The 27,206-nt window shown below is 41.3% G+C and overlaps 1 protein-coding gene across 4 annotated transcripts in view; it reads left to right on the top strand.

Annotated features, from left to right (window-relative positions):
• The window catches only part of Tbc1d12 (TBC1 domain family member 12), a 94,022-nt gene that overhangs the window by 36,102 nt on the left and 30,714 nt on the right, over positions 1-27,206 (top strand). For all 4 annotated transcript variants that reach the window (XM_040744902.1, XM_040744899.1, XM_040744907.1 and 1 more), the window contains exons 3-4: positions 18,032-18,147; positions 25,594-25,676. In XM_040744902.1, coding sequence (XP_040600836.1) covers positions 18,032-18,147; positions 25,594-25,676 — 199 coding nt within the window. The remainder of the gene's footprint in view (positions 1-18,031; positions 18,148-25,593; positions 25,677-27,206) is intronic.

Here is a 27,206-nt window from a genome sequence, read left to right as displayed (position 1 = left end):
AAGAAAAGCCCTGTGTTACCAGAAGGTCTCTGAAGAGTTTAAAGACCACCTTCGTATTTAAAATACATCTCTATTTGACCTAGAAAACATACCTAACATGACTATAAGTTTGTTTGTTATGGATGACTATTAACATGTATTTCTTTATTATCCAAAGTAGCTTTTAAAGGACAAGAATTTTACATTAAATTTTTAAATGAGCTGCATAGGTACAATACTTTAAACCAGAATAGAAACATATACAGCATAACGAAAATAACTTTAAATTTGTATCAGTATACAAGAAATATCTTAAACAAGAGTAGAAACATTATGTAGAATATTTTCTAACCAAAATAACCATAAGTTTATATCAATATACAAAAGTCCATACACTATAAACTATTTGAGATTAATAATTGGCTTTTAGTTTAATGTAGATTCAGTAATCTACCCTTTTATCTTATCCTTCCCATGTCCCCTTGCCATGCCCATGCAGCAATGGCCCAAGATTCCTGCAGAGGACGTCGGGATTAACTGCACCACACTTAAGTAGGCTAGCAAGAAGACTCTTTATTGAACTCCCAAAACAGGCTTTTATACCACAGCACCAGATCAGGGAGAAAAGGGGGGAAGCGGGGGCGGTGTCCTGCCTCATCAGGGTTCTGGGAGCAGTCAGGCTGTTCCAGGGGGGGCCCTTCCCCGGTTCCGGGAACAGAAGGAATGGCTCATTCTTAGTAAACATGTTTTTCTCTGCGGTTACTGCTGCCGGATGGCTTCTTGCCTTGGGGGAATAGGCTTTTTCATCAGGTTATGTTCCCACAGCTCCCCCTTTTTATTTTATATGAAGGGCCCTGTCTTAGGTCGTGCAGAGAACACCTTCCCTTATCTGTCATGGAGGCACCCTGAAGCCTCTGTCTTAGGTAGGAGACGTCTCCACGAGTTGCCCATCATTGGTACCCCTTACTTCTGGAGCATCTGTAACGAGACCTCATGGCTTCTGGGAGCGCCGTGGGCCAATCTGAGTAACTCTTGCCAATGGATTTGCTCCCTGTGGGAGAAGACTTGCCGGAGCCTGCACAAGGCGAGGACTCCGATCCCAGCCATAACCAGCCCCAAGATGCCCAGAGACAATGCGCCACCCCAACGCTGTACCCAACCCCAGATCTGGGCCATAGCATTCTACCAGCCTTCCGCAGAAACAGTGTCTACCCTAGTCTGATTTATCATTACAATTGGGTGAGCCAAAGTATTGGTGACATTTACAAAAGTATCATTCCAATGTCCCGCCAAGAACTTATTTAGGTGGGACACTTCAGCAGAAACATTATGGACCTCAAGCAAGGTAACACAAGCAGAATGATAAAAATGAGAACAGGAGGCTTGCTGAACCAACCATAACATTAATCTGTTCTTGGAGTAGGGCAGTCTGTTGATTTAGATTAAGAATTCCACATTGGATGTGAGAATTCAGAGTATCTTGCATGGCCAAGGCCTCACTGACTCTGCCAGCTAGGAGGTTGACGGTATCTGCATTAGCGGCAGATTGAGCAACAGCAATTCCAGCAATGGTGGCAGCAGTCGCTGAGATAGCAATAGCAGCAACAACTGCTGCAGTAATGCTGAAGTCCCTCCACTGTCTGTAGAGGATAAGTTCCTGTCCTTATGATGGTCCTCAACCACTAGGGGCACGAGAGCCGGAATTCTGACCACCAGCATGCTGGAATCCATCAAGGGCCAGCAGTTGGACAGGGAACAATTTCTAGAAGAACAATTAAGAGACTCATCCTCCCTCAAGCTCCCATTAAAGGTTACAAGCAAACAGGGGGACAAAACGCAGGCCATTCTCTTTATAGAAAAATTTTTCCAGCAGTCCAATTAATTTCCAAGGATTCCTTAAAGGTAGAGGACTCGTTCCAGTTTGTGGTGGCATTAAGTGCCAGTCCCCTCTGCATAACTAGGAGTCGAGCATCAGTGCAAGCCTGAGGCCTACAAAGGAACATAACCTGCAATGGTAGGGATCACTCCTGCCTGACTTGGATTTCTATAATGAAATTTAAATCCAGGGTCCGAGGAGTTCTTAAAAGGGGGTCTATGCACCTACCACCATAAGGGGGGTTTCCTTTAAGCCTCCAGGGTTCCTTGGGGGCGCAGTGTCCCCAAGGAAGGTGTTGAAGTAAATCAAAATTTTGGGAAACTTCAACATAAAGGAACTGGTCAGAATGCTTGCACCTAAGGAGATCTAGGCAAGCAGCTACATAAGCTTGGCATATTGTTGGACTATTAGCCATTCCTTGGGGGAGCACCACCCACTGAAAATGGAGGGCAGGCTCCCGGAAATTAATTGAAGGGAGAATAAAGGCAAATCTGGGGCTATCGAGGGGGTGTAACGGAATAGAGAAGAAACAATATCAATGACAATTAAATGCCAATCCTTAGGAATAGCCATGGGTGTGGGTAACCTGGGCTGGAGGGCTCCCATAGGCTGCATCACTGCATTAATGGCCCTTAAGTCTTAGAGCAGCCTCCATTTTCCTGAGGCCTTTTTAATTACAAAAATGGGGGTATTCCATGGAGAGGTGGAGGGGATCACATGACCTGCCTCCAGCTGTTCTTTCACCAATTGGTGGGCCACCTGGAACTTTTCCCTAGGTAAGGGCCACTGTTCAACCCATATTGGCTTCTCATGGAGCCAGGTGATGGGTATGGGGGTTGGCGGCACAACAGTGACCCTCATTAAAAACTTCCAAATCCCTTTGTTTCCTGGGGCTCGGGTATCCAATGGGAGGGTGGCTACAGGACAGACCTCTCCCTGGTTCAATTTGCCCAGTCCCTGTCCCTTGTTCCATCCCATCTTGTGCATCATCTGGGGAGCCTTATTCCCACGTTGAGGGTCTTGGCCAGGGACCTGGGTGGTTAGAATGACCCCCATCTCCTGTAAGACGTCCCGTCCCCATATATTAGTAGGGAGACTGGCCAAGACATAGGGTTGAAAATAGCCTTGGTGGCTCTTATCATCCTTCCATTTTAATAATCACAGACTTTTCTGGGGGATTGCTTGCCCAATTCCCTGTAGGTTGGCAGTCCCATTCTGTTTTGGTCAAGATGGGGGCCAGAACTTTTTAGAGAGGACGGAAACGTCTTCTCCAATGTTCAATATGCCTTTAAAGGCTTTGTCTTCTTTTCTCAGTGTGAGTTGAGGGCGCTTGACCATGGAAGCGGCCCAAAAACCAGCCTGGCCAGAGCTCCCAAAGCCTTGGTCTCCTCTGTTTTCTTTTAGGGCTCTGGCCTCTTGTGGCGCCAGCGGGAGGAGAAGCAGTTGAGCCACCTGCTCCCCAGCTGGTATAGCCACAACTCCGTGGGCTACAGATGTCATTATTTTAATCTCCCCCTCACTATCTTGATCTATAACCCCTGGGTATATCTGAATGCCTCAAAGAATGGTATTAGAGTGTCCCAAAATCAAGCTGACGGTGCCCAGAGGCAAAGGCCTATATATCCCAGTAGGGAGGGCCTGGACCTCCATCTCGGGAGTTAGAATTGCCCGGGCGGAGGGACTGAGGTCCAGTCTTGCGCTTCCTGGCGTGGCTGTGAGGAGGTCTGACAGGTGAAGGTGTTGCTCTGGGGGAGGAATCAGATCCTGCTACTGCCTGGGACAGGAGTCATTGCCTCATACACATTGGTTCTGGTGCCCTGAGACGGGGGCCCTCCTCCCATTTCCCTGCTGAGTATTAGGGGGGAGGAAGTTGCTCTCCATGTCTGTCTTGGAGCAGCAGTCATTAGCTCAGCGGTATCATCACCAGCAGCGGGGTCACAGCCCGGGCCTTCTAGGGCCGGGGGTGTTATTTTGGGGACACTCCCCATGGAAGTGTCCCTCCTTCCCGCAGCCAAAGCATGTCTTATTCCCACTACCTTGTTCAAGTCCTCCCCTTTCCCCACGAGACCGGATGGCCGTGGCCAAGACTTGCCCTGAATAAAATTGCCATCAATGTCTCTGCAAATGCGTATGTAATCATTCAAACTCTTCTTGTGGTGGGAATGAAGGGCCTCTTTGCAGTATTTATTTGCATTTTTATAGGCCATTTGCTTAATTACTGGTAGAGCGGCAGCAAAGGACCCAAAAAGCCTCTCCACCACCTAACTAATGCCGTCCACAAATTCTGAGAATGGCTTAGAGGGTCCCTGAAGGATTTAGACAACTGGTCCCCTCCATCCTTAGTCGGTAGGGCTTTCCATGCTCCCTGGGTGGTGGCGGCCACTTGTGCATATACTGCAATGTCATATTGCATTTGTTGTTGGAGACCACTATACTGACCAATTCCAATGGGCATCTCCACATTTCTTTGTGGCTGTCCCGCTTGGGCATTTCTCCCCCCGCCAAATTAAATAGTCCCCCCCCCCCCCAGAGGGCCGCTCGGCAAAGCTGCTGCCAATCACCAGATGTTAAATTAAGAGCTGTAAAAGATTCCACCAGGGAGAGTATAAAGGGAGCCTGAGAACCATAGTTTAGGGTAACATCTTTTAGTTGTTTTAAGTCCTTAAAGGCCAGGGGATCATGGCGCCGAATTATCTGGCCAGGATCGTTAGGGTCTGGAACCTCCATAACTGGAGCCACCATGGAGCCACATTGAACTCCCTTTTTCGGCCCATCTATCGGCCATGGTTCAGGCCAGCACACGGTTTCAAGGGTCTCCCGCCCGGCGGGGGTCCTTTGTTTTTTTCATTTTTGTCCCTCAATTTAATTTTATGCAGTTGTTTTTTAAAAGCTGCAATTTCTGCGACCAGTTATTCTTCCTGGGAGTCTGTAGAGTCCGAGTCTTGACAACTTTCATTTTCAAAATCAGACAGCGACAGATAAAGTCCACTGCCTCCTTCTTTGGGACGTGTCCCAGGGTCTTTAGGAGACCCCCTTGTCTTTTCCTTCTACACCCTTCTCCTGCCTTTTGGGTCTCGCTGAGGAGTTCTCGTCATCAGTCTCCACATCTGAGCACAATGATGTTTTAGTCTCTCTTTCTTGGATGCCAGGAAGAACCTCCTTAGTTGCCTGCAAGACCTGACGAAGGCAGGCTGTATCCCTCAGGAGGGCATCCTTAACAAGTCTCCAAAGAGCAAAGGTGGAGAGGGGCAATGAATCCGGGCCTTGTCTTTCCAGAAACCCTTGCTGGTCCCTTCGGACCTCCTCCCAACCTGGGACGTTTAGTCCCCCTCCTGTCACAAACCATGGACTAGCCCTCTCTATATTAAGAAGCCTTCTAGGTTCCTCGTCTTAATCGCAGGGCCATGTTCTTCTAAAAGTATCTTCAATTGATACTTCAACTCAGCTTTTCCTGGTGAATTCCCCATCTTTTACTTCTATTTTAGCTTCCCCAATACGTCCTGGCCAGCACTAGGGATGACCCCGTCCGCTTACCTCACTTTCAGTATCTCGGTGGGACCTCCAATTGCGGCACCTGCACAGCAACGGCCCAAGATTCCTGCAGAAGACATCGGGATTAACTGCACCACACTTAAGTAGGCTAGCAAGAAGACTCTTTATTGAACTCCCAAAACAAGCTTTTATACCACAGCACCAGATCAAGGAGAAAAGGGGAGAAGTGGGGGCAGCGTCCTGCCTCATCAGGATTCTGGGAACGGTGAGGCTGTTCCAGGGGCCCCTTTCCCGGTTCCGGCAACAGAAGGAATGGCTCGGCTCGTTCTTAGTAAACATGTTTTTCTCTGCGGTTACTGCTGCCGGATGGCTTCTTGCCACGGGGAAATAGGCTTTTTCATCAGGGTCATGTTCCCACATCCCCTCTTTTTTTTTTCAGAGATCCTTAAATTCCACCTTCCTTGCTGAAGTTTCCTCCCTTACCATAACCAGCAATAGTTTGCAACCAACCCCCCTAAATTATGACAAACATTTTAAAGCCACAAAATGACCAAAAACCACCCACCCCATCTCTTGAGAATGTGGGTGTTATATTTCTTAAAATTGCTTCCTGTTGTTTGGAGGCAACAGCATCTTTAGGGGACCCTGAGAAAATTGAGATAATGGTCAAGTCCTGGGAAAACTAGCTGTAACATAACTTGTCCAGTCTGTGTGATGGGAAAGTGCAGGGCACATCTGAAGCCCTGGATGGAGTGGTCTGTGAGGCTGGACCATCTCAGCTAGCAGCTTTGAAGTTGTTCTGCATGCAGAATCTTGAGGAAACTGCAACAGAGACATTTTGAGGCTGGGTCACCTGGGCTATTTATTTTCTTTGGTGTCTTGTCCTTTTTTTTCTGAAAATACACAAACTTTTAAAAGTAACATGTATATCTGCATTAACACAAGTATGGAATGTGCTGTGCACACAAATCAGTTAAAGATTATTTTTTGTTCTATATGTGAGCCAGTAAAAGTCGTGTGTCAACCTTATAAGTCCATTTGGACTGCATAACCAAACTGTAATATAAATCTGTATCTGTGTCATATAAAAGGATGGAATGTTATATAATAAATCATGAGGACTCTGTAACCAATAAGATTTATCATATCTCATCTAGTGTCAGAGTTGTTTCCATGTCGAGGAATCAGCATATATGTTACCTGTCATGTAGTGTTTCTTGGCTTTTTCCTTCATGTCTGTAGCCAAGATCCTCAGGAGATCTCCCTTGATCAAATCTGATCTTCATTAGTTTTGAAAAGAACCATAACTTTTTATTTCCTGTGGAAACAAAGGCATAAACTCTCCCCCAACACAACATATTTTCTAACTTCCATTTTGAAGTTAAGACATTCTTAAGATATATAGGTTGGTTTAATTTAGCAGTTTCCATAATTCACTGTCTGTCAGTAGCATTTAAAAAATTCTAAGTCAACAAAACACCATATAGGATCCAGACACCCCATGTATTTCCATATTTTCGTGGTTTATGTTTTATATTTATTTTCTTTAAAGCTTTACTTTATTATTTTAAAACTGTTTTTATGACTGTCTATATCCATTTTCTTTCTTTCTTTAGCATCTAAGCACATTTTTAAATATATTCTACCTGTTCAGAGGTTTTTCTCAGTCTGGACCTGACTTTCTGCGCATCTGCAGCATTCTCTGACCTACAGACAAGCCTTAAACAGCTGCATGGCTCAGGTAGTTAACTCCACCTAACCTCCACAGCTGCACCTAACCCTCCCAGCTCTGGGATGCTGCTGTGTCTGCACTGCAGCAGGCATTTTTAATCTGGTCTCCAACTGCAGAGTAGTGCATTGGCTGGCAGGCATTTTTATTTGGTCTCTGGCTGCTCTGGGATGCTGCTGTGTCTGCACTGCAGCAGGCATTTTTATCTGGTCTCCAACTGCAGAGTAGTGCATTGGCTGGCAGGCATTTTTATTTGGTCTTTGGTCTCTCATAGCAGGGCCTCTTAAATGAGCCGTGCCTTTGTACACTGTGCGCTGTGGGCTCTGTGTAGATGATGCACTTTGGACACCAAATGTAACAAGTTTTTCTCTGTCCTGCCAGATCCCAAATAATTACACAGAGACTTCTTATTAATTATAAAAGATCAGCCCACAGCTTGGACTAGTCTCAACTAACTCTTACAACTTAAATTAGCCTCTATTTTTAAGTCTATGTTCTGCCATGTGGCATTACCACTCTTCCGTGTTGCACCTAACCTCCTGTCTCCTCTCCATGTCTGGCTGGAGACTCTACCTTTCTTCTTCTCAGAGACCTCCCTGTCTCTGGAAGACTCCGTTATACCTCCTGCCTAGCTATTGGCCATTCAGCTTGTTATTACACCAATTTAGGATGTCTTGCAGGAAAATCTTGAGTTTCAGGCCAAGTGAGACTGTCTCAAGGAAAAAAAAAGGAAAAGAATTAAACTTTCTACCAATGTGTGTGTGTGTGTGTGTGTTTGTGTTTGTGTGTGTGTGTGTGTGTGTGTGTGCGTGTATACACATGCATGTGATTTAAAGAGTCTCACTTTATAGCCCTGGCTACTCTAGCTAGAACTCACTTTTTAGATGAGGTTGAACTCAAATTCAGAGATCATCTTACCTTTGTCACCTGGGTGCTGGGGTTAAAGGAATGCACACCACCACACTTGGCTTTATGTGTATTATTTTTTAATGCTTACTCAAAATTAGGATATTCTTAATTCTAGGTGGTGGTGGCACACACCTTTAATCCAAGCACTTGTGAGGCAGAGGCAGAAGCTAGCCTGGTCAACAAAGCAAGTTCCAGGACAGCTAAGGCTACACAGAGAAATCCTGTCCCAAAAAACATTCATACATACATACATATTCTTTTCTTTTAAAGTTATTTATTTTATGTGTATGGGTGCTTTGTCTACATGTATGTCTGTATGTATCTGATGCTTAAAGGGTGTCAGATCCCCTGGGACTAGAGTTGTAGATGTGAGTTGCTATGTGTGTCCTCTGGAAGAATAGCGAGTATTCTTAATCACTGAGCCATCTTTCCAGTCTCTGTTAAGATATTCTGAACTGTTGTGTTGTTTTGAGATGGTCTAATGAAGCCCATGTGTACCAGAAGCTGGCTGATGTGGAAGATGACTCTGAACTCCTGTTTCACCTGGTTCTTTCTCCATACTGGCTGACATTTAGACACTGTGTGCCAGTGCCCTGGTTAAGACAGTGCTGGGGACTGATCCTAGGCCTCTGTTATCCTAGGTAGGCATCCTACCAGTTTAGCTATATTGCCAACAGTCTACTAATATACCCTTACTTAATTTATCACTTTCTATTTCAATTATTTTAAAGTATGCTATAAAAAAATTACTGCTGAGACACTGAGAACATTGTTAACCTAAAAAGGCCCAGAACCTCCTCCATCATAAACTTTAGCATGTACTGTGAAATTAACTTTTGTCTAGCTGAAAGTGGTGGCTCATAGCTGCATTTTTAAAACGCGGGAGCCTGAGGCAAATAGGTTGCTGTTAGTTTTGTGATTAGTTGGAGGCTATCCTGGGCTTTAGGCAGGAGGGCTAGAAAGTGAGACTGTTGGGAAAAAAAAAACTACCAACCAATCAAAACTTTTGTTTATAGTTTTTCTAGGTCAGATTCTCCCTCAAGAAGCCACACAGTGTTCTACCTACTGAAGGCTTGTTAAAGTGTTCAGTTTTTTTCTTTCTCACATTGTCATGAGTGGCGTGAATGTGTATGCACTTGAATACCACAGTATATGTGTGTAGGCCAGAAGACAACCTGGGGGTCCGTTCTCTCTTTCTGCCATGTGGGTCCTGAGACAATACTCAGATTCTGTCAGTTTGCCTATAAGTGCCTTTCCCTCCCTTGGGCTTCTGTGTCCCTCCATGTTTGTTTACCTCACTCTGCTTTCTCTTTCTCTAAACTTTTAGGTGCGTGTGGCTTTCTCTTAATAGTAATGTACATTTACAACTTTATGTATCTGTGCTAACTTGAGACAATTTTCCTTATCTTTGTTTGAATTTTGTAAAACATTAAGAATAGAAAACAGCCGGGCGGTGGTGGCGCACGCCTTTAATCCCAGCACTAGGGAGGCAGAGGCAGGCGGATCTCTGTGAGTTCGAGGCTGGGCTGGACCGATAGCCTCCAAAACAATACAGAGAAACCCTGTCTCGAAAAACCAAAAAAAAAAAAAAAAAAAAAAAAAGAATAGAAAACGTAGCCAGGCAGCAGAGGCCAACAGATTTCTGTGAGATTGAGGACAGCCTGGTGTACAAAAATGAATTCCAGGACAGCCAGGGCTGTTCCACAGAGAAACACAGTCTCAAAAAACTCCAAATCAATTAATTAATTAATTTGATATGTATGGGTGTTTTGCTTGCATACATGTCTGTGTAATACATGCATTCCTGGTACCCACAGTGGTCAGAAAGGTTGTTGGATCCCCTGGAACTGGAGTTACAGATGGTTGTAACTCATCATGTAGGTGCTAAGAATCTAACCCACGTCCTCTGGAGAGCAGCCAGTGCTAGTGCTGTTAACTGAGCTATCTCTCCATCCAGCCCAGGCAATGTTTTTTAAAGCAGGTATTCAAAAGTGAGTTGCTATATTCTTAAGCATGAGTATAATGTTTATGGGCCATAATTCCTTCTTTTGTTTTTAATGGAAGGGCACTTGCCAGATTATACACTAAACAGGAATGTAAAGTTTGATTTAAACTTTTTAAAAACTTTTTTCTGTGATTACTCGTGACACAATTAACACAATTTTATTTTTTATGAAGTATACGATGTTATAGGATGATACTTCCCCCATCAAATTTTAAGCCTTTTAAATTCCTTTCTTTTGGCCAGTGAGATGATGACATAGAGGGTGTAGTTGCTGCCTCCAAGCCTGATGACATGGGTTCGATTTGCAGGACCCACATGGTAGGAAGAGAAAAGTGATTGTGAATGTTGTCCTCTGACCTCCACATATACATACTTATACACACAGATAAAAATGTAATAAATTTACATTTATTTAAGTATTTTTGCATTATATATGGAATGTATTTTCCTTCAGCTTATTTCTTTTTTTTTTTTTTTTCCGAGACAGGGTTTCTCTGTATTGTCTTGGAGGCTGTCCTGGAACTCGCTCTGTAGACCAGGCTGGCCTCGAACTCACAAAGATCCGCCTGCCTCTGCCTCCCGAGTGCTGGGATTAAAGGCGTGCGCCACCAACGCCCGGCTCCTTCAGCTTATTTCAAGAAACATAATGTGCTTATGTTTTATGTATGTGAAATTTAACCATCATGTTTTATATAATTTTTCATAAATTGAAGTTTCTAAGTGAAAGTTAGCTAAATATTTTTAAAACATTTTATTCATATGGTAAATTATATTAAAATATGTCAATTTTAGTGGTATCCGTGTTAGCAGTAAAGAAACATAAAAATGCTTAGTGGTAGGGTGCTTGCTTGTCATTCGTATGTCCCTGCTTCCTTCCGCTACCAGCAAAGGAAAACATAGCTGGCATTAAATGAGCTCTGGTCTAATAGCAAAGTCACACAGACAGAGACTGGGGCTTTAACTTGAGGATCAACCTCTGAGCCACAAGAATACTGATAATGTTGTTTTTTGAGAATGATCACGTGTTCTCTTGCAGGTGTGAAATTCCTGTTTGTGGCCTTTTGAACCATTGGTGAACCATATTACAAGTTGAATTTCTAGAATTTCAATTATATTGTCATTCATTTGACCTGGATTTCTGGCTTTTTAAAGTAAATAGATAAAGTTAGAATATAGCTAGTCTCTGACCTCCCCTCCAAATTGCAAGCAGGAATGATTTCAAATGAGCATATTATGAGTAATTATAATATAGTTGGGTAACCCTAACCCTAACCCTAACCCTTTTCCGTCTTTATTTCTTTTTCTTTTCTTTCTTTTTTTTTTTTTTTGTTGTTTTTTGGTTTTTCGAGGCAGGGTTTCTCTGTGGCTTTGGAGGCTGTCCTGGAACTAGCTCTTGTAGACCAGGCTGGCCTCAAACTCACAGAGATCTGCCTGCCTCTGCCTCCCGAGTGCTGGGATTAAAGGCATGTGCCACCAACGCCCGGCTCAGTCTTTATTTCAATCTGACATTATTTTCAGTAGAAACTGAATTTGTGTGTGTGTGTGTGTGTGTGTGTGTGTGTGTGTGTGTGTGTAAAGCATTATTTCTGTGTTGTCCTTCATGTGAAGATGTGACTTTTGTATTTGGATGTTTGCCCAGGTTTTCCATCAATACTGGTGCCCTTCTCTGAATGAAGTCTGAATTGAATAATTAAATCATTTTAACAAAACTTGACTAGCCAAGAAAACAAGTTTTAAAATACTGATTTCTGGACCGAGATGTAGTTCAGTTGGTAGAGCACTTGCCTAGCATGCACCAAGCCCTGCAAGGCATAAACCAGGTGTGGTGTTGCATGCCTGTCACCCCTGCACTCCGAGAGGGGAGAGTGAAGGGAGGGGACAGCACCAGCTACATAGTGAATTCCAGGCCAGCGTGGCCTACACGAGACTGTCTTTAAAAAAAAAAAAAAAGGTCATCGTGCTTAGTTAAGTCTTTGCTTTTGAACAAGTCTTTGTTATTTGTGAACAAACTCTTGGGCTTTAATTGATTTTATTTAAGTATAGATAGCCTTTGCATAAGAGTTGACTAAATACTGCAAAAATAATGTTTGTTCTTCTGCACTGTTAAGTTGCTCAGGCACTGGGCTGTGTTGAGTTTATTCTTGCAAAGTCCTTAAGCTTATTAAAATGTAAACGCTTTTCTTTCTCTTTTGTCACCTTGAAAGGGAGGTGAATAACTTCCTTTCTGTGTGTTTTACATTCATAATTGATAAAACTATTATGTCTTTCTATTTATGAATGCTTTGATTTCATTAAAGTTTATGTGCCTTGATATTGGGAGGGGAACTCAAAACAATTCTGGGATTATTCTTGTTTGAGGGGGGCAATATTAACCTTGAAGGAAAGAATAGTGGGTGGGGCACTAACAGATTAAATAGGCTAAGAGAATTTGAATGTCAGTCTTTTGCCATGATCAGAAAAGAGTCTTGGGAATAAGTTGCAGTTTAGAAATACTCTGCTATTTTTATAGCATTAGTAGTTTGAATGTCAAAGTCATGTTGAAAGATTGATTCTATGTTATGTCAGACCTATATATTAGGCTTGGCTTAAGATCAGACTTTAAAAACTTGCAGTAAGAACTGCCAGGTGAAGTTTATTGTAAGGTACTGCTCAGACAGTGATGATTTTTTTTTTGGCCTAACATTTTAATTAATCTTAAACTTAAGTAGAGGCTTTTTTCTATCTTAATTTATAGGTTGTGGAATGAAACTCAGGATGAGCAAAGACATTCTAATTCACCAAATCCTTTCACTTGGAAATTTCCCTGGCTTGGATCAATTTGTATTAGAGTCCATTTGTTCTGAGCAAACATAGTCTCAAGATGATAGAGATGGTCACATGGAGTGTTTCTTTGTTTCTGAATGTTGTTCGGGTGCTCATAGTGTGGAGAGATGGGGTTTCCTTACTCTTTCAAGAGGAGTGTTCTTAGAGTCTGAACCTCAAAGTCCAGTCTATACATGGATTTTAGTATATATTAGACTATTTTGTCTTTCTACAAGAGAACTCCTATTATGCTATTCTTTTTTCTTCTCAGACTCAATATTTTATTTTTTAATTAACTTTTACTTTATATGTGTGGGTGTTTGGCCTGCATGTTTGTCTGTGAACTATGTATCTACTGTTCTTGTGGAGGCTAGAATAGGGTATCGTATCCCCTGAGATTGGAGTTATAATGAGTTGTGAACTACCATGTGGGTGATAGGAATTGAACCCTGGTCTTCTGCAAGAGCAACTAATACTTTTAACCACTGAGGAATCTTTCTACCCTTACAATTTCTTTCTTTCTTTTTGCTGTCCTGGAACATTCTCTGTAGACCAGGCTGGCCTTGAACTCTACCTCCCAACTGCTGTGATTAAAGGCATGCATCATCACTGCCTGGCCACAGTTTATTTCTAAAAACATGCTATTGCAAGACTCCACTTGTATTTTTTTTTCTGATAGCATAGAACCCAAGGCATCCTGTGGTAGAATATCTAGTGCTAGCAACTGAAAGTGTGACATTAGAAACTCTAGGGCTTTTTCTCTAGCAAAGCTAGAAGGACAGATGTCTTAAACTGATCTGAGATTCTTCCTTAAAATCATCTTGCTTTCACTTCAGTGAATGAATAATTTGCTTTGACAAGCATTGTTTGGTATAATATACATGATTTGGTTCTTGGTATAGGAATAAATATATTGAGTGGTATATGCTCTAGTAGAATTGTGTTTAGCAATTGAGTGATTTTCCATAAATATGGTGTGTGAATTGTATACTATAGTGAACTAGTTAGAAGTGACCAGGTAGACAAGATGGAGAAAGCCTTTTTAGATATAGGAAGTGAATGAGCAAATGGGAATGAGTAAGCTGTATATGGTTAATTGGCTGGTGTCTTAAGTATTGCCCATATAAATCAACTGACAAGGAGCAAAAGGTTGTTTTGGATCATGGTTTCAGAGGTTCCAGTCCATGGTCAGCTGTCTCCACTTCTGGCATGTGGTAAGACAGACAATATGGTGGGGAACCCATGCTCAAAGCTGCTTGCAGAGCTCTGGGAAGGGGCATCTGTTGGCAAGCCTGATCAGCGTGAGTTTGCCCCCTCCTCACATGGTGGAAGGAGAGAACTGATGTAAGTTGTCCTCTAGCCTTCACATGCAGTGTGGCATGTCCGTGCACTCACGCCTGTACACATGCAGTGTGGCATGCCCGTGCATTCATGCCTGAACACATACAGTGTGACATGCCCGTGCATTCATGCCTGTACGCATGCAGTGTGACATGCCTGTGCACTCATGCTGTACACATGCAGTGTGACATGCCCGTGCACTCACACCTGTACACATGCAGTGTGACATGTCTGTGCACTCACGGCTGTACACATGCAGTGTGACATGCCTGTGCACTCATGCCTGTACACATGCAGTGTGACATGACCGTGCACTTATGCTGTACACATGCAGTATGACATGACCGTGCACTCACACCTGTACACATGCAGTGTGACATGTCTGTGCACTCACGACTGTACACATGCAGTGTGACATGCCTGTGCACTCTTGCCTGTACACATGCAGTGTGACATGACCGTGCACTTATGCTGTACACATGCAGTGTGACATGCCTGTGCACTCATGCCTGTACACATGCAGTGTGACATGACCGTGCACTTATGCTGTACACATGCAGTATGACATGACCGTGCACTCACACCTGTACACATGCAGGTACACATAAAAATACATAAAATGCTATGAAATGAGAATGAGTTGTAAGATGACATATTAATTATTTTTCTTTTAAAACAGTCTTTTTTCATTTTATGTGCCAATCTCAGTTCTCACTCTCTCCCCCTCTCCTGCAACCCCCAAGACCAGAAATTTTTAAGAAAGAAAAGAAAAGCTGTTCACCTCACAGCAGAGGGAGAAGATCCGCAAAATTTCCTTCTTCAAGGGCATGACCCCAGTGACCTAACATCCCTACTAGCCCCACCTCCTACAGGGTGTACCGCCTTACATTGTGCAGCAGACTGGTGACTCAGACATTTTACATGTGAGTCTTTAAGGGACATTTACAATCCAAATCATCACAGCTGTCATATCAGGGATGCAGAGTAGATGGTGAAGGAGCTATAAAGTTAGAAAATTTTACACAAATACCTTTAGGTAAGTGACTGAAAAATAATTAGAAAAATAATTCTGGAAGTAGCACAGAAACTGAAACAGATTTGTAGATATGGACATGAAGTTATATTGGGTCAATCTGTCATTTTGCTTCTTAAACAGTGTCTTATTAGCATTATTTAGAAAATGTGTTAAGAATACAGATGTTGGGACTGTAGACATGACTCAGTGGTTAAAAGCACTGGCTGCTCTTCTAGAGGACCCAGGTTTGATTTCTCACACTCACATGGTGACTCACAACCAGCTATAACTCCAGTTCCAGGGAATCCTACGCCCTCTTCTGGCCTCTACAGGCACTGCATGCGTATGGTGACAAGACAAATGCAGGCAAAGCACCAATACACATTAAATTTAAAAAATACATATTTTTATGGTATGGCAGCACATGCTTTTAAAATCCCAGCACTCAGGAAGCAGAAGTAAGCAGATCTCTGTGAGTTCAAGGCTAGCCTGGTCTGCATAATGAGACTCTAACATAGTGAGTTCCAGGCCAACTAGGGCTGCATAGAAAGAACTTGTCAAAAATAAGGGAGGATAAGTAACTTTTGGCAGCACCATACATTGTTTTTTTTTTTTTTTTTTTGGTCTGTTTGTTTTTGTTTGTTTAAGGTTAGGTCCCACACTGATTTGCCTGGAACCTCACGGAGATCTGCCTTTACCTCCCAAGTACTGGGATTATAAGCATGCCCCACAAAGCCCAGCTGCTATGTCACTTTCAAAAATTACATTGTGGTTTGCATGTGTCTCTCTGTGTATGCACATATGTTCCATAGCATACAGGTTGAAGTTCGAAGAACAATTGATAGAGTCAGTTCCCTCTTCCACCATGTGGGTCTCCATCTGTCTAGTCCTGCTATATCATTTTTTATAGCTTGTAGTACACTGCTGAAATGTCAAGTTGATTGTTATCTCCTTCAATACAGAAAGTTCATATTTTGAATTATCATGATTCAGTAGAGAGAAATACTTTGAGCTGGAAAATGTGTAACAATCATATATCTTAGGGTTTCTGTTGCTGTGAAGAGACACCATAACCATGGCAACCCTTATAAAGGAAAACATTTAACTGAGGTGGCGGCTTACAGTTTCAGAGGTTTAGTCCATTATCATCATGGCTGGGAGCATGGTGACATGCAGACAGATGTGGTGCTGGAGGAGTAGCTGAGAGTCCTACATCTTTCAGGCAGTAGGACATCAACTCAGACACTAGGCAGTATCCTGAGCATAGGAAACCTCAAAGCTCACCCCCACAGTGACACACTTTCTCCAACAAAACCATGCCAACTCTAACAAAGCCACACCTCCTAATAGTGCCACTCCCTATAAGATTATGGCCGCCAATTACATTCAAACTTCCACATCATATAAAAAGAATTATAGGCTATAATAGTTAAGCACTAGTGAATGAAACCCCTGACCATTTTAAGTATATTTAATTTTCTTGATATAAATGATCAATTAATGTCTTTTGTAATTGTTGGTAATTTTCAAAAGGTGTGTGTGATGTGTGTGTGTGATTGTGTGTGTGTGATGTGTGTGTGTGATGTGTGTGTGTGTGATGTGTATGTACATTCAGGTACCTGCAGAGGTCAAAAGAAGTTGTCCCCTGAAACTAGAGTTATAGGGGGTTGTGAGCTGCTAATCATGGGAGCTGTGACCCGAGCACTGATATTCTGTAAGAACAGCAAGTGCTCTTAACTGTTGAACAGTCTCTCCAGACCCAGGCTGCTTTAAAAAAAAAAAAAGGAAGAAAGAAAAGGAAAACGGTATGAATCACACAGATTACAAGTGAAGAAACTTATTACTGATTTTCTGTTAATTTCTAGGAGTAGATTTCATAAAATTGTAAGTATTTCTTTTAAAATGCTCAAATGGGCCTGGTAGTGATGGTGCACACCTTTAACCTCAGCACTGAGGAGGCAGAGACAGAGGCAGGTGGATCTTTGAGGTTGAGGCCAGCCAGGTCTACAGAGTGAGTTCTAAAACAGTCAGGGCTATGCAGAGAAACCCTGCCTCAAAACACCAGAAAACAAACAACAAAAAAACTAGAGTCCAAAAACTCATGATGAGGTATTGAGATCATAGGCCCTGGTTGGAGGTCGGTGCTTAATACAGTTGTTAGCTAAACTGACATAGTATCAAGCTGACTTCTAAATATATGTGCTCATACCCATAGAAAAACCCTATCTTTGGGGGGAAGGACTTAAATGGAGAAATGTAAATGATTCTACAAAGAATATATTAACATTGTATCTTTTAATGGTTTATCAGACTTAATGAAATAGAGGAATATTATAAAAACTATTTTTTAAGTTTAGTAGATTTGATATGATTTATTGGTAACTTGTTTAAAATAAGGATAAAGAGATGTTCTCTTGGAGTGTCTGTCTCTGTAGTAGTCAGAGTCACAGAAGCCTGAAATCTCAAAGTCCTTTGTGTTTAGAGTCTCAGTGTCACCCTTTAGAGTGTTCTTCTGAGCATCACAGTTGGATCCTGTCTCAGCATTCCCATTACTCATCTGCGGTATAGAAAGTAAGGTTATCAGCATGTAGATTACTCAAAACTTAGGTAGGTGCTGCTGCTGAGGGTAATAAAACAAAGATTTCCTAAGACCACCCACCCCTAGTTTATCTAGAGTATTTTTGTCATTCTTTCTACTAACACATTTTGGTACTTTTTATTGTATCACATAAATTCATAATTTAGGCTACTCTAGGAAATAAAAAAATATTTTCTTGATATGCTATATCCCTTATAGCACAATTCCCTTAATAATACAGGTTTAATAATACATACTGAAAATTAGAAAAATCTCTACATAAATTATATCCTTATTTGCTCTAGGAGTATGAAGCACGAACAGGGAGAACCTGTAAAGTACCACCTCAGTCTTCAAGACGTAAGAATTTTGAGTTTGAGCCACTTTCTACCACTGCCCTGATTCTTGAGGACCGACCATCGTAAGTATTTAGCGATTATTAGGTTCATATCATTATTTATACTTAAACTTAGATATAATTGTTCTCACTATTCACTTAAAATTGAAGGAAGGGATTTATTTGTTTTATTTTGAGATATGATCTCATTTAGCCCAGGCTGGCTTTAAATCCAGTGTTTTCTTGTACTTCCCAGTGTTAGAATTATAGATGCATCACCATGTATCCTAAAATGAACAGGGAAAAACATAATATTGATGTGCGGGCTTTATCTGTACAGTGTCACTATGTAGCCCCGGCTGTCCTGGAACTCATTATGTAGACCAGGCTGGCCTCAAACTCACTGAGACCCACCTGCCTCTGCCTCCGGAGTGCTGAAATTAAAGGTGTGTACGACAAGCCCTTATATAAGACAAAATCTTCATTCTTTCCAGGAATGATGTTGTATACCGGTAGTCCCTTCTATCCAGAAGCCTAAGTTAGAATCCATAAATTTGTGATCAGGCTGGGAGACACACACACACACACACACACACACACACACACACACACACACACACACACACACACACACACACCCCAAAACTTCAGTCTCAGAACTGAACTGCACTACCACCAATAAAACCAACTTGATTTTTATGTCTGTTTCTATTTCAACACAGTGTTCTTTATCTTATGGCAGATATTGTTAGGGGAATTACTTTGGTTTTGATGTTTAATATGTATTAACCTTCTATATCATATACTACTGAATGTCAACCAGCTCATTTACTACCATTAAGAATCTATTCTTGGGCTGGAGAGATGGCTCAGAGGTTAAGAGCACTGCCTGCACTTCCAAAGGTCCTGAGTTCAATTCCCAGCAACCACATGGTGGCTCACTACCATCTGTAATGAGATCTGGTGCCCTCTTCTGGCCTGCAGACATACATGGAGGCAGGATGTTGCATTCATAATAAATAAATAAATCTTAAAAAAAAAGAATCTATTCTTGGGCTGGAGAGATAGCTCAATGGTTGAGAGCACTGGGTACTCACTGAGGTTCAATACTCAATGATCATATGGCAGCTTATAACTATGTGTAACTCCAGTTCCAGGCCATCTTCTGGCCTGTTGGTACCCATGGGTGCCCAGAAACACATGAAGTCAAAACATGCATACACAAAGTAATAATAGTTTGAGGGTAGAGTGTATTTACAATGTGCAGGGCCCCCAGTGTAATCCCCAGCAAGAATCTTACACCCTTAATACATTTGTTTCTTAATCTCTTTTCTCCTTTCTGAGTCTCCTGGGTATGTTTTGGGGTTTTGTTTTGTTTTTTGTTACTAGGGTTTTTTTTCCCCTAGCGTCTTGCCACTTTGCTGGTCTACATCTGTTACCTTGCTGAGCATAGACAATCTGGAGCTTAACTAAGTAGAATGTTTTGTAGATACTTTCAAAGAAAATGAAAGGCTGGGTGTATATGTGCATTTAGCACAAAAAGTTGTGGCTCTCATACAGCTTTAACTGGATAGAACTGGGAATGAGAATGATCTGGATGTGATATATGTCTGCCTATTGATCACCATAGTTGATGGGACTGATTTGTATGGCAAGGTGGCTGTCTCTCACCCCTCTGTATGTGTTGAAAGGTTCCCGCAGGTATTGCCACTGGTGGGAAAGTTGACCATGGAGAGATAATATAACACCTTTAATTCCAGTACTCAGAAGACAGAGGCAAGTGGATCTCTGTGAGTTTGAGGCCAGCCTGGTCTACAGATTGAGTTCTAGAACAGCCAAGGCTGTCCAAAGAAATGCTGTCTTGAAAAACAAACAAAAAAGAAAAGAAAACTCAGAGCACTGCTAATTTTGAGGGCACTGGGTCAAGTCCTGTCTGGACTGACCCTGTGGTTTATTTTCTTTACACATTTAAACACAGTAGAACTTTTGACCTGTGACCTTTACAATACGAATGAGTTCAACTGTCTGATAAACAGAGGTCGGGTCTGGAACTGTGATAGCATAGGATAGAGTCAATTGGTAGAGAAAGCCAAAATAGGTGGACCCTCTTTCATAGGGATGTGTTCTATTCACTTGAGAGACAAAACTCAGGATTAAGGCCTAACCAATGCTCAGGCTATTTGGGGGATCTAAGAAACCTGGTTCATAGGATAGCAAAAAGATCATTAGGTTGATTGACCACTTTTCATCTGTCATCCTAGGTGACTATATGTCACTCATTTCCTTCCATTGAAGAAAACAGGCCCGTGTAATTGACAATCCTGGTTTCTCCAGTGTTCATTCTAAGCCATGCTTCTTACGTGTGTCGTTCCTAATGCAATGAGTTTGGTCAAAGAGGATGACCTTCCATGACAGAGGAGGAGGACAAGCGTTTGGTTAAGTAGTTACACTCCTCCTCTAGAACCTTCAAGTGAGTTCTTAATTTAGTAACTTTATTCTCATTAATTTTATGTTGATTTTTTAAGCTTTTTAGGAACCTGGTAATAGGAGCTGAGAGTACTGACTCACAGCTGTTATTCCAGCACTAGGATGGCTGAGGCAAAAGCATTGCTGTGAGTTGGAGGCCAACCTATGCTATATAGGGACATTTGTGCAACCCTGGGGGATGCAGTGAAATCCCTGTTTCATCCTCCCTGTCCCCCCCCACCCCTACAGTTAGTAATGAGACCATGTAAAAGTTTCATTCCAGACTTCCAGGTATAAAAATGAACCAGGCCAATTCCAAGGTTCTTTTCTTAGAGAGTCATTTGCAGGAAAACAAGAACGATTAGATAAGCAAGGAAAGAATACTTGGTTGAAGATATTTAGACTCCTAAGTAGGTAGGTAGCTTGAGTTTCCATTGTAAGCTTCTAAAATTCATCTAAAATAGAACATGCTTTTCGCAAAGAATATAATATTTCTCACAGATAGTTTCTACAGTGTTTAACCTGCCCCATCTTAGTCTTCTGTATCTCACAGGTAGTTTATACAGTGTTTAACCTGCCCCATCTTAGTCTTCTATATCTCACAGGTGGTTTCTACAGTGTTTAACCTGCCCCATCTTAGGCTTCTGTATCTCACAGGTGGTTTATACAGTGTTTAACCTGCCCCATCTTAGTCTTCTGTATCTCACAGGTAGTTTCTACAGTGTTTAACCTGCCCCATCTTAGTCTTCTGTATCTCACACCTCTTTCCATCATGCTTTCTTACCTTTGCTCATTTCACTGGAACGCTGCCACCTTATTTGCACTTCTCACATTTTCATTCTAAGTGCTAGGATGTATCTATTCTTTTAAAGATTTTATTATTTATTATGTATACAGTGTTCTACCTGCATGTTGTTTGCCTGCACACCAGAAAAACGGCACCAGACTTCATTACACATGGTTGTGAGCCACCATGTGGTTGCTGGGAATTGAACTCAGGACCTCTGGAAGAGCAGTCAGTGCTTTTTAACCTCTGAGTCATCTCTCCAGCCCTAGGATGTATCTTTATATTGAGTCTTTGTTGCCATCTTCACTCTACCAGTGATATCTACTTTTTTAATTTTAAAATTTTTTCCTTATTTACTTATTTTGCTTTATGTGTATGTCTAGTGCCTGCAGAGGCCAGAAGGAATTGAATACCCTGGAATTGGAGTTACAGTTATGATGGCTGTGGGTGCTGAGAACCAAACCTGTGTACCTAACCTCTGAGTGATCTCTCTAGCCCCTGTATCTACTTCTTTAACCCTTTATGGCAGCCTGAACAAACAGTTCTTGAAATAATATTATTTGAAATTGACTTGAAATAATATTCTATGCATATAATTGTATGTGATCTCAGTCTGACAAAGTTGTATAAGCACCTGAAAAAGAACTTTTTTGAAGACAGAAGGTTTTCTGTCCCACCTTTCTGGTCCCCATCCTGGCATCTGCTTCCAAATTACCACATAGAGACTTAGTATTATTTATAAATGCTCGGCCAATAGCTCAAGCTCGTTACTAGCTAACTCTTGTATTTAAATTAACCCATATTTCTATTTATACTTTGTCATGTGGCTCGTGGCCTGTTATCTCATTTTCTATATGTCCTGCTCCCTTGGTAGCTGGCTGACATCTCCCTGCCACCCCATCTTCATCTCAGCATCATCTCTGTCTGTTCCGCCTGTACTTCCTGTCTGTCAGCTCTTTATTAGCAATGAGAATAATACATATGGTGTACAGAAGGATTGGTCCACAGTATTTTCTGTTTTTTATTCTATTGATCTAAAATTAATAGAGTAATTCACTAGAATAAGTATTGGAGCTTTTCCCCCCATGTGTCTGGTCATTTGTAATCTAGGGATTAAATGTGAACTCTGTTCCATTCAACTCTGAGTTGCTATAATGAATTCTTCTTAAATTTGAGTGGAGCTGTTTTAGATGAGACATGATTTGTGTGTGTGTGTGTGTGTGTGTGTGTGTGTGTGTGTGTGGTGTGACTTATATAATTGTCATTTAAACCAACAGTGTCTTTAAAAGGTGCTTGAATATGTGAATGCTTAATAATCATTACTTATCTCCTCTTCAATAAGTTGAAAAGTAGGGGTAGTGTACTAAGTAAATGAAAATTCATTGTTATGAAGGATAAAACCAGATGGTAATCCATGGGTACAGCATGAGAACCAAATGGAGCACCCGCCTTTTCTCTCCCAGAATATCTTCTGATATATTTGGGTCCGATAACATTTATTCAGTCAGAGGATGAGAAACTGGAGCAGGGTCCTTAGTAGTTTCATAGTTGTTTTTGTTTTGCTGTTCGTGGATGCAGACAGGTTGGAGTTAGCCTTTTTTGTTTGCTTTGAGGCAGGGTCTTACTATATAACCCAGGCTAGCCTAGAACTCATGTAGATCAGACTGGCCACAAGCAGACAGAGATCCACCTGCCTCTGCCTTCTGGGTGCTGGCTTTCTTTTGAATTAAATTTACTGGTAATGGCATTTCTTAGCTGTGAGATATCAGCTGTGAGAGCAGTACAGAAAGGGCAGAGGGCTAGAGAAATTACTCAGTTGGTTAAGGGTACTCCAGCAACCAGAAGGCAGAGGCAGGAGGCACTCTAGAAGCAAAGGCAGGTGGGTCTCTGTGAGTTTTAGGCCATCCTGGTCTACAGAGCTAGTTCCAGGACAGCCAGGGAAATTAAACCTTGTCACAAAAAAAAAAGAAAGAAAGAAAAAAGGAGGATAAACTTAGTTCATCCTATTCTGTTATAGTCTAAATAGGAGTCTTACACTTAATTCCTCCTTGCTACAATATACTGGAATAATCTGGTTAATTGAGTAGGGAACAGGTGGTAGAACTTGGAATTTGAATATTTATCATTCACACACCTTGTTTATTATTATTGTGTGTGCACATTGTGCAAGCATGTATGTGCTATGGTACATGTGTGGAGCTCACAGGTGAACTTTGAAGACTGGTTTCTCTTTTCCCACTGTGAGTTCTGGGGACTGAACTCAGGTTGCCAGACTTAAGTGACAAGCACTTTCTCCACTGACCTATCTTGTCAACCCTACAAATGTTTTCATACATCTAGTCACTAACTTTGTAAAGTCATTGATTAGATTAAACAAAATGTGATATATGTAATGGATTAATTATCAAACTTGTAGGGAGATTGTTATTTTTTTTTTTTGGTTTTTTTCGAGACAGGGTTTCTCTGTGGCTTTGGAGGCTGTCCTGGAACTCGCTTGGTAGTCCAGGTTGGTTTCGAACTCACAGAGATCCGCCTGCCTCTGCCTCCCGAGTGCTGGGATTAAAGGCGTGCGCCACCAACGCCCGGCTGGGAGATTGTTATTTTAAGATTCTAATAAGAGGAAACCAGTTTGATAGTTTGTTACAAAGGTACACTTGTACTTACCAAGGACCCAAGAATTCTACTTTTCAGTATTTATTCAAGAGAAATGAAAGTAGATGCCCAAAGAATTGACATTAGATTTTTGAGAGGATTTTTTTTTCCAAGACAAGGTTTCTCTGTATAGCCCTCGCTGTCTTGGAACTTGCTGTATAGAGCAGGCTAGCCTTGAACTCCCAGAGGTCTACCCACCTCTGCTTCCTGAGTGCTAGGATTAAAGGTGTGCACCACCACCACCCAGCTGACATTAGTTCTTTATGCTAGTTTTATTCATAAAAGCTTTATACTGGCAAGAGCCACCCATATGTACATCTATCTGGATAAATACATGGAATAATTCTTAGTAGTTAAAGACAATTTCAAAACTAGATTGAACATAAAAAAGAATTAGATACAAAGTCAAACATGGTGACACATACCTCCAATCCTAACTTACAGGAGGTTGAGCAAGAGGATTGAGAGTGCAAGGCAGACCTGGTCCAAAAAAGGATTTTTTTAAAAACTATTTATTAATTTGCATTGGTATCAGATTACCTGAAACCAGAGTTACAGACAGTTGTGAGCTGCCATGTGGGTGCTGGGAATTGAACCGGGGTCCTCCGGAAGAGCAGACCAGTGCTCTTAACCTCTGAGCCATCTCTCAAGCCCCAAAAAAGGAATTTGACACAAGAAAATGTAATGGTTAGCTGGGGGGGGGGTGCTCATCTTTAAGCCCAGCACTCAGGAGGCAGCAGAGGTGGGCAGATCTCTGTGAGTTCAAGACCAGCATTGTCTACAGAGTGAGTTCCAGGACAGCCAGGGCTATATAGAGAAACCCTGTCTTGAAAAAACAAGAACAAAAACCCAAAGAAAGAAAGAAAATGTAATGGCAATAAACTAGTATGTAGTAATAGAAATGAAAGATGGGGCTCTTTTACCGGGACTCTAAACATGAGTCATCCAGATGTCTCAGTGGGTAAAACTATTAAGTTTGAGAACCTGAATTCTGACTCTAGGACCCATACAGTAGAAGACAAGAAGCAGTTCCTGCAAGTTTTCCTTTGACCTCCACACACAGGCCTCCCTGCCCCCCACTTACACACACACACACACACACACAATGCAATACAACTTTTTAAAAATAAATAAATATGGGGCTGAAGAGATCAGTGATTAGAGCATTTGCTGTTCTTTCAGAGGAACTGCGTTCATTTCCCAGCACCCACATGGGCAGCTCACAGCCATCCATAACTCCAGCTTCAGAGGATCTAAACCTTCTTCTGGCTCTTGAAACACCTGCACACATGGGACACAAACACATAAACTCAGGTTCACATATAAACATGAACTATTAATATCTATGTATACAATAAATGTTAGGAATCTGAAGTCTGAGTCTGTTTTGAAATGCACAGTTTCCTTTGCCTTTCTTTTACCTTCTCTTTGTTGGTGAGACAGGGTAGGACCAGGCTGACCTCACATGGAGCCTCTTGAGTGCTGGGAGTAAAGGCCTGCACCACCATGTCTGCTCAGTTACGTTTCCTGTGAAAATAACTCTAGGTTGCATTTTTTGTATCTGGTTCTAAAAAGGTAGTAAGTTTAAGAGTTGTTTAAAATTTGGCCCTTTCTGTAAAATACAGGAATCTTCCTGCGAAGTCTGTGGAAGAAGCTTTACGTCACCGGCAAGAGTATGATGAGATGGTGGCTGAAGCTAAAAAACGAGGTATATTTGACTTACAAGTCTGTAGTTAATTTGCATATTTTAACTATTTAATCTTATTGCGAAGATAATTATTTTTCTCTAGCATTTTTTATAATTTAGGTTTATTTGGGGGTTTTTGTTTGTTTCTTTTGTCTGGTTTATTTTATTTTATTTTTTGAGACAGCATCTCACCGGGAAGTCACTCTGGCCTTAGGCTCATCATATATTTCAGGGTTCAGTTTTTCTAGTTTCGTGAGTATGTGTGTGAGCCACCGTGCCCAGAAAAGACTTTATTCGTGAACTTATTCCTTTGTTTCACTTTTATACCGTTTAGACTTTCATCCTTTTACACTATAGTCATTTTCACAAAATGACAGTCATTTTTCCAGGGTTACTTATAGTTTTCTATATTGTTATGGGAATACAATTTGAGCTACAATTTGCATTTATGAGTAATTAGTAAAGTCCATCTAAAGTCTCAGTGTTGTCATTTGGTTAGGCTTATAAATAAATACTCTCACTAGCACAGATACATTTTCATTCATTCTTTTCTCTTCCAGCTCTCCTTACCCAATATATATAAGTGTACTTTAACTGTATATAATATGTGTTGACCATCATTAGTTAAGGATACTCATTTTTATGTATTTCTAATATGTATTGATATTTATTTTTATATGTTTTAAGACAAAATTTATTAACTGTTTTTTTCTTTGGCTTAAGTGAATGGAATGGAGTATGTGATAATAGCATATAGTTCAGCTTTATGCTACTGCTTTGAAAGTAAAGTTGTGTCTTTAATGTTAGAGTAAATATAATGTATGTAAGCCCAGTTATAGTCTTCTAAAATGCCTAGTTACTTGAACATTGGTTGACTTTATCTTAATAAATAGAATTAAAAATATTTCTTGAGTTTGAGACCAGGCTGGTCTACAGAGCAAGTTCTAGGACAGATAGGGCTACACAGAGAAACTTGTCTTCAACTCCCCCTCCACCCCTACCCAACAAATGCATAGCCAGTAAGCTTTTATTTACTATGCTACCTTGACTTCACTGTTTGGTTAATATTATTGAGAAGTAGATGGTGCATTTTATAATAGAAATAATAATAAATTAGGAAATTAGAATGCTTTAGGCTTAATTCTATTTTTTGTGATCTCTGGTTGTGATACTCTGAATAGGCCGCCTGTTTCCTTATCTATAAAATTGGAAGCAGGTGACCAGATTGGGTTTTCAATCTCTCGTTTAACATTTCTTTCTTAAAGACATCTTACATACAGTCTGCGTACATAAAACATACATGTGGGGCCAGTGATTGGGTTCTTGCTTGCCTCTTGAGACAGTTTCTGAGGCTCACATGAAATGTAATTTGAAAATATGTTGGCTAGCTGATCCTGGTTCTAAATTTTTTTATAACTTTTGATTTGTTTTGTTTGTTTATGATTGTTTTTTTTTTTTGAGATTGGGTTTCTCTGTACAGCTCTGACTGCCCTGAACTTGCTCTGTAGACCATGCTCACCTTAAACTCACAGAGATCTGTCTGCTTTTGCC

This window comes from Mesocricetus auratus, unplaced genomic scaffold (assembly GCF_017639785.1).
Source record: "Mesocricetus auratus isolate SY011 unplaced genomic scaffold, BCM_Maur_2.0 Super-Scaffold_4256, whole genome shotgun sequence".
NCBI classification, from domain to species: Eukaryota; Metazoa; Chordata; class Mammalia; order Rodentia; family Cricetidae; genus Mesocricetus; species Mesocricetus auratus.
This window is presented reverse-complemented; position numbering and strand designations above follow the sequence as displayed.